Source organism: Podarcis muralis, chromosome 8 (genome assembly GCF_964188315.1).
Source record: "Podarcis muralis chromosome 8, rPodMur119.hap1.1, whole genome shotgun sequence".
NCBI classification, from domain to species: domain Eukaryota; kingdom Metazoa; phylum Chordata; class Lepidosauria; order Squamata; family Lacertidae; genus Podarcis; species Podarcis muralis.
Genome location: NC_135662.1, coordinates 63,871,143 through 63,879,636, shown reverse-complemented (window position 1 = coordinate 63,879,636; position 8,494 = coordinate 63,871,143). Strand labels below are relative to the sequence as shown.

At 44.9% G+C, this 8,494-nt stretch overlaps 1 protein-coding gene across 21 annotated transcripts in view; it reads right to left on the bottom strand.

Annotated features, from left to right (window-relative positions):
* Window positions 1-200: 200 nt before the first annotated feature.
* The window catches only part of RREB1 (ras responsive element binding protein 1), a 122,855-nt gene continuing 114,561 nt past the window's right edge, over window positions 201-8,494 (bottom strand). For all 21 annotated transcript variants that reach the window (XM_028737793.2, XM_028737785.2, XM_028737802.2 and 18 more), the window contains 2 exons: window positions 4,779-5,531; window positions 201-2,535 (listed from right to left, as the gene is read on the bottom strand). In XM_028737793.2, the coding sequence (XP_028593626.2) occupies window positions 2,021-2,535; window positions 4,779-5,531 (1,268 nt within the window). In that variant the 3' untranslated portion in view covers window positions 201-2,020. The remainder of the gene's footprint in view (window positions 2,536-4,778; window positions 5,532-8,494) is intronic.

Sequence of the window (8,494 nt, the reverse complement as noted above, 5' to 3'; positions counted from 1 at the left end):
TTTCTCCCTCTAAATAAATAGGTTCAGGGTGAAAATAAAGCTTACATCCCAGCATGCCAGCTTAACTGGTCTGCGGGTCACAGTCCTAATGTGGTTGACTTGCAATGGCTCCTGCTGCCAGCAACAGGATATGCAGTCTAATCCTGGCTCCCAACTTCATGGAAATTTTTGGGAAGGAAATTTATTTTGTCAATCCCTAGTTTTATCGCCGGTAGTATTCTCTTTATTTTGCTTTAAAGCACAGTAAGGTAGCGGCATCATTTAAGGCTTGCAATTTTCTTTTCTACATTAATCTGGAAGACTGAATCATCGTGCTCATTAACGTAAAAAAAAATTGATAATGCAACTATTGCAGTTTCGAACAACGTCAACTTCACAGAATCCTGCAGTGCCTTCCTCATGCAATTTGGAGGACCTCCTTGCCCCTCGCATTTCTCTCCACGCCAGCCTGCTGCTAATTCCATCAATTCTTCTCCTTTTCACTAACTCACAATGAACTGTTCACCCATGAAATGCCCCCTGCCCACGCCCCGTGCAACTTCAAGAACGGCTTAGGCCTTGTCAATGCAACCAACTTGGATAAACTGAATCCACAGCGGGAAGGAGGGAGTGGGATGGCAGCAGTGTTCAGATGACCATGTGAACAACCCTACAGTCATGCCACCTGGGTGCATGTGGACTTGTCCATACAACCAGGGATCCTGCAATTGAAAAATAAAATAACGCATACACACACATGTACAATGTGTATGCGCATAGGGCACAAGTGGTGCTCCCCCCCCCTTACAATCCCACTCTCTCCCTCCCTGCAGCACTCGTTCAGTCTATCTGTTCTGGTTGTGTGAACGGGGCTTGAGTTGGCCTACACTTGATTCTCTAGATCAGAGGACTCCGTGTAAATACAGTAGAAGAGTTGCAATCCCGACGGGGAGAGTCGGGGAGAGATTAGATCACAAACATTTAAGCAGGCAATCCAAACTGCGTTGTAGATTTCCGTGGGCAAATATTGCCCATTGGTTTCTGCTGAACGCAGAGATTAGCAAACTGACAAAAAAATTTTTTTTTATAAAATATTAAAATAACAATAATATATTGAAGCACAAATCAAACATATATATATAACAAGTGGGTGCATAATTTCCATAGGTTTTTGTTTTTGTTTTTAAAGTCGCTATGCAACTCTTTCTGTAGAGTCTTTAAGTCCACAAGGGCCAGAAAGAGCCTTTTACAAAAGGACAGTAGCTAGGACATCATCATCGCGAATGCGGAAGGGGAGAGGCAGAGAAGCAGAAGTCAGTGAGGTGGAACATTTTGCTTTTCCTGGTTTTTGGCTTGGACCAAGTTTAATCAACCATGTTTACACCTGGAACTGGTTTTGACTCTCCCCCCCCCCCCGCCCCCCCGTGTGGCAAGTACAAAAAAGAAAAGTAGCAAATCAAGAATAGGAAAACAAAATCAACACCTTATTTCTAGTTCCTCCGTTGGGGGTTTCTCAAAATCTTCTTCCAGTTATCGGCTGCAAGTTTCCAAGGGCTTCCTTGCCCCAGTGACTCCTTGTTTCCAGCTCAGAGAACACACAAAAGCGGCTATCACAGATATACAGTAACAAGCTCACACACCCCAATACAAAAGGTAACATTAATGCTCAAATGAAAAAGGTCCTCTCCAAATAATTTTCATTAATATTTTTTTAAAATCATCTTTTTGTTTGTATGTGTGTTTTTTTTAAAAAAAACCCTATGATACCAAAAGACCTAATAAAGTAGTAAGGCACTCAAATCAGTATATAACTGTAGTCTTTTGCATTTTTTTTATACTGAAAGACTTATGGCACTGAATCCAGACTGCCATCTTCCCACTCCCACCAATTCCCCAGCCCTCAAGCTCATTCCTGCATAATTGACAGCAGGCCAATTCAGCATCTCAAAAAAGAAAAAGAAAAAAAAAGCTTGCATTGTCAACTTTATTCTGTGTACGCTGGGTCAGTTCGCTGGGGGTGCGGCTGATGATTCTGCAGCCGTCATTCGACTCCCAAGAGCTGAGGTGCACTCTCTGCAGAGGCGAGGATGTGACTCATGGAAGATTTTTTGTTGTGAATCTCCAGCAAGTCCTGGATGAAGCCAGACGGGCTCCCGCGATCACCTTTCCCTCGGGACTCTGTTTGCTTCTGGGTGTTCTTGCTGGACTCTGCAGGACAGGAGCCTGCCGTCCGATTCCCAGGGGTGGGTTTGTCTTCTTTGCAAACGGCCTCCTTTGCGGCGTTGACAAGGCTTTCCTTGCGGCTCCTGGTGACTGGGGAATGGCTCCCGAGCCCCGCAAGCGAGTCGCACTCGTTTTCCGAGATGGGGTTCGTGCTGCTGTGGAGAGACTCGTTTTCGCTTTCTTCCTCGCCCCGAGAGTGGCCGTCCTCTCGGTCGCTCTCCTTCTCGTGGTTCTTAGCACTTTTTACTTTCTGATGGATACGCTGGTGGCGAACCAAGCTGTGCTTCAGAGTAAAGGTCCGTTCGCAGGTTTGACATTTGTAAGGTCGCTCCCCTAGGATAAAATCAAGACAGAAAGGTTTATAAACTTACTTACTCCTTCCTTCCTTTCTTCCAGGTTTGGAATGCAGTCTGCCACGTAACACAAACCTATTTAGCAGCAGCTGGCAGAAGGCAAGTAATTGTGCCATAAAGGTAAAGGGGCCCCTGACCATTAGGTCCAGTCGTGGCCAACTCTGGGGTTGTGGCGCTCATCTCACTTTATTGGCTGAGGGAGCCAGCGTACAGCTTCCGGGTCATGTGGCCAGCATGACTAAGCCGCTTCTGGCAAACCAGAACAGCGCACGGAAACGTCGTTTACCTTCCCGCTGCACTTTGATGTGCTTTCGAACTGCTAGGTTGGCAGGAGATTGTGCCATATAGCAATGCAAATTTAGGTTTCTTAGAATATTTCCCCTCATAAAACGGCAACCCTGCATTTTTCATCTGTCAAGACCATGAAAACACCAGCGATATCGTGACCTTTGATTTCCCACCATGGGAGAGGTGATTCTGCCAGGATGGAAGCTCATGTTGGTTTCAAGAACAACTGATCATGTTTATTGTCAAGGAAAAGGGACACTGGATTTCAATGAGATCAGGGATGGGGAGCCTGTGGTTCTCCAGTTGTTGTTGACGGCAACTCCCATCATCCCTGACCTTTGAGCCTTTAAACTTGCACTGATGGGAGTTGGGAGCCCATCATCTGGAGGGAGGGAGGTTCCCCATCTAACCACTCACAGCATACTAAAAGCAAGAGCTTTTACAGCAAAACAAGAAACTCTATGGACCATAGTCTGAATGTACTCCATGTTTTCATTTGCTTACTTAACCCCTGACTCTTCAGAGTAAAACCTGGCAAAACCAGTTACTTTTGTGAAGATCTGTGTGTCTGCACTTTATTTTCATACTTCATTGGCTCCCAGTACATTTCCGAACACAACTCAAAGTGTTGGTGCTGACCTTTAAAGCCCTAAACGGCCTCGGTCCAGTATACCTGAAGGAACGTCTCCACCCCCATCATCCAGCCTGGACACTGAAGTTCAGCGCCGAGGGCCTTCTGGCAATTCCCTTGCTGCGAGAAGTGAGGTTACAGGGAACCAGGCAGAGGGCCTTCTCGGTGGTGGCGCCTGCCCTGTGGAACGCCCTCCCAGCAGATGTCAAGGCAATAAACAACTATTTTACTTTTAAAAGACAACTGAAGGCAGCCCTGTTTAGGGAAGTTTTTAATGTCTGATGCTGTATTGTTTTTAATATTCAGTTGGAAGCCACCCAGAGTGGCTGGGGAAACTCAGCCAGATGGGCGGGGTATAAATAATAAAAAATTATTATTATTATTATTATTATTATTATTATTATTATTATTATTAGTCTCTCTACAAGCATAGTTAAATGCCCCAAAAAGATTATTTCCAAGGGGGCTTTGACTTTGCAAGTAGATGGCTAGAGAGATGCTCTTAGCAAGAATTAGGCCAAAATAGTTTGACATGCTGCATGCAACTTGAGCGATTTACGATGTGTTCATTCTTCACGTTTAAGCTAGTGTGCTTTCTGCAGAAATTTCGTGAAACGCATCCAGCAGCAGTGACAAAGCACTTTCCCTCTGCAGTGTAAACAGGCTTCCTTCTCTTTCAGGGAAAAACACACACACCAAATTTTCACTTATTTTCCAATTGGCATAATACAGCCCTAGGAACACGAAAAACAGCCCAACAGCTCATGAATCAGCACTTCCTTTTCAACCTTCAACCGAAGAGCAAATAAAGTAATGCACAGGGAGAATGAACTGAGTTCTATTTCCTGATGGTTGCGCTTTGCTGTAAGGAGACTGGGTAATTTATTTTAAATTTTCGTTTTTTAAAAAAGGAAGGCCAGGGAAAACAGTTTTTTAAAAAAAAACTACAGCAAAAAATTAAAAGTGGGTAACATGCTGCAGCTAAAGGATTCTGGATATTATAAGGGTTGAAGAGAGCACAAGAATACCTCTTTGAAAAGAAACACAGGAAGCACTCTAGCCATATATACAAGGTGGGAGATGAAAGGCTGTTTTCCCTCCTCTGCCTATTGCTTGCCTACAGAAATAGGCAAGTCAAACCAGTGGCCTTCCTGGTTGAGGATTGTCTAAACTGGTGGCAGCTCTCTAAGTTTTCAGACAGGGGAGATGCTGGGAACGAACCTAGGAGCTGCTCCACACAGTACTCGGATGCCGGGCTACAGCCTTTCCTCACAGCCATACTGTTGTGAAGAATGCCCTCTTACCTGTATGGGACCTCATGTGCCTCGTCAAGTCTTGCAGAGACCAAAATCGCTTGTTGCACACTGTGCAAACTTTCTTCCTCTTGTCTGCCTTTGACTCGCTCTTAGTCCCACCGTTCGCTTTTGGCTTCCTGTCATCGTCGCTCTTCTCCGAAGACTTCCGCTCCGTGCTCTCCCCCTCGGAGATGCTCTCGCTTTCCTCGTTCTCCTTCCCCGTGGCCTCGCCGTCCATGGGAGACTCTGCTGCCTTTAGGTCTCCTGTGGGCTCTTCCTGCTCAGGAGAAGACTCCTCCTGAGCCATAGGAACTTGGCCTCCGCCTTGGACGCTCTTGCTTTCGTCCTCGCTGCTCTTTTCGTCCTTCCTGTCGTCGCGCTCGTGAGCCTTTTTGTGCCGGCTGAGAGTGCCCGCGAACTTGAAGGACTTCCCGCAAATGTCACAGGTGTGCTTCTTTTCTGCCTGAATGCCGCTACCAGTGCTCTGGTCGCTCTCAGCCAGCTTGAAGTCCATGAGCTTGCTAGCAAAATTGAGGTCAAGGCTCCTGTTACTGGCAGAGTCTTCTTCTGGCCCATCTTCCTCCTCGCTGAGTTTCTCTTGTGCATCTTCTTCCCCTTGAGATGTGTCCATCTTCTCCTCCTCTTTGGGACTGCGCTCAGGGTCTGGAAGCTCAGCAGCCTCCTCTAGGTGGTCTCTTTCGCCAGAGGTCAAGTCTAGCGCTTCACTTCCCACACTTGCATTCTCCAGATCCGATTGGCTGTCTGCAAGAGAAAACAAGAGAAACATTGAAGTTCCTCAGCAATCAAAAGCACCAGGAATCATCACACACACACAAAATTTCACTTCACCGCCACCCACACATAAATTTAGTCAGGGTCCAACACATTCCTGGTCAAGGATAACATCAGAAGGCATGATTGGATGTGTGTTTTTCACCAATTTATGAGCTATTATTCTTGGACCTCCAAGTCAAATCAATAGTGTTACAGCCAACCTTGGTGCAAAACACTTTAGCCCAACTCACATGCCCAACAGTAGCATGGCAGTGCCTGGCATAGCACCCCTGAGCATCTCTTCCATGGGGCTGTTTGGGTGCAGCTGACTTCCAGCTGAACAAAGCTAGCACGAAGACACAGAAACTTGTATCTGCACAAGATTTGGTGCGTATAACAACAAGGATCTCCACATTTTGTTTTCCAGCTAAGAAAAAACAAACTGCATGTTTTTACTTTTGGCGAGTTGGCAATTTTATTTTACAAGGCATGTGCTTAGATGGACAAAGCCTAAAAATGTAAGAAAAATTAAGGACAGATCTACCTGTTAGCAAAATGCACTCACCCTGATCTAACATGAGGGAAAGGATATCTATCTTGTGTACAGTGGTACCTCAGGTTAGGAACTTAATTCGTTCCAGAGGTCCGGTCTTAACTCAAAACCGTTCTTAACTTGAAGCGCGCTTTCGCTAATGGGGCCTCCCACTGCCGCCGGCGCACGATTTCTGTTCTCATCCTGGGGCAAAGTTCTCAACCCAAGGTGCTACTTCTGGGTTAGCGGAGTTTGTAACCCAAAGTGTTTGTAACCCAAAGTGTTTGTAAACCGAGGTACCACTGTATATGATTCCTCCATGCCTGACCTGAAAGCACGGCAGGGCATGACGGTATTCAGTACCCCATATGGGGTATCTATTTGGGAGGGGGCACAGAGGGCCCCATCCTTCTGTTGAGTAGATCTTGACATATTGTTAAAAGCTTTAAAGCTGTGGAAACGAGATCCCTTCAGCATTTTCCTGTCCTTCTATTGGATCAGGGCAACCATTTTAAAACTGTTGCCCCTTTGCTGCCAATGAATGGCCATTCCATTTCTCCTCTTTCTCTCATGAAGAGCCAAAGCAGTAGATGAACACCATATCTTTCGTTCTTAAGAACTAAATGCAAAATTGGTGGCTCACTTTGAGCCTACTGAAGTTCTGGAGAACTCAAAAGCTTTCTCGCTATTTTGTGACATTTTGGTTGGCACTAATATAGGTTTTGTTCGACCATGGATTTTGGGCTACTATTGTTTTTTAACAGACCAACACAGCATCCTTTAGTTTTTTTATTACATCTATTGATATATTGGCCTGAGTAAATTCAATCACCTTCTATGGTTAGCGTGCATCTGAGTTTTTGAGAAGGCCTTCTACACATGACAAGCACAAGAAGGCTAACAAGCTACAGATTACAAGTCTAAGCCTTCAACTCATGAATGCTTAACAGCTGCTGAGTAACTATGGGGGATTTACAAACTCTTGATAAAAAGAAATGTTTAGGTTCCTTTCATGCTGACACACAGAGCACGTATTTATGAACGAGAACCTCAAAACCGAAGATAGGGAGAGTCCTTGGAAAAGAAGATGACTTTCAAGGTCGAGACGGACAGAAATCAACAAGCTGTAGATGTTTTAAAGCAAACTGGTGATAAGATGTTGGGTTTAATGGGAGAAAATGAGGATAGTTGGACTGGTGCAGAGGCCATGTGGAACCGCACAAAGACCACAATGCACACATTTGTGAGCTAACCATTTTTAGCGGTAGGAAGGTTCAGCATTTTGAGACAAAATGGCAAACATAGCTAATCCCCAGGAACAAGACAGAGAAGATGGTTATGATTATAACCATATTATCACAGCAGATTGGCAACAGCTTCATCACAACATTCCTGTAATTCAGAATTTATCACAGCAGTTTGGTTACAGCTCAAGAGATGGCATTATGAGCCCAAGAACCCACAGCACAGAATGGAAGGCAGGGAAGTGCCCAAGAGCCAATGCAGTCTGTAAAACAACCAAATCAGCAATACTTGATCACATGAACTATTAAGTGGCTTTCAGCGGGAGAGAATATTTTAACCCTATCCTTCCTTTATAGAAAGAGGAGTCATTACTTACCACGTTACATACAAACACACACAGTAGAAAACAACAATTAACACCCCCCCCCCAAAAAAAAATCAAAAGCACAATCGTTTTTTAACTGTCTCTGGCGGCAAATATCCCGGAATCTCCCCTTGAAATCACAAGTTTGCCTTTCTAGCAAATTATTTGCTAGCATTTCTCATTTTTTCTTACAACCACAGCAGCTTCCTAGTTCCCCTTTTACCGACTCCTCCTTTAATCAGCATCCATACAGCTAAGTAGTTTAAGCTCAAGAAATGCAAAATGCAGCACATCCACCCACACCAAGAACCTCCTGCAGAGGCAACCACATTTTGACCATTGTCATAGCATGGAGGAAATCCAGAAATTTGGTTGCTTCAGGTAGCAGAACCAATAGGATGCAGTGGCTACAATCCTGAGTTTGGACATGAGAAACCCAGGTTCAAATCATCATTAGAATCATAGAACTATAGAGCTAGGAGGAACCCTGGGGTTATCTAGTCCAACCCCCTTGCAATGATGCTCAAATGGTGGTCTTGCATGAATTATTCACCCTATGGCAGGGATCAGGAAGCTGCTCCCATCAGCCCCTGCAGGCATAGCCAATGGATTATGAAGTTGTTGTAGTCCAACAAGATCATGAGATCATGAGGACCAAAAGTTTCCCATTCCTGCACCATGGGATAACGTACCCTACAAGGTTGTTGCAAGGATAAAATGGTGTTCTGAGTGGGTATTTAATATCATTTTCGGATACTAGAATGTGGGAATTATTCCAGTTGGATTATCTTTTGTGTGTTCCAAGCTTAG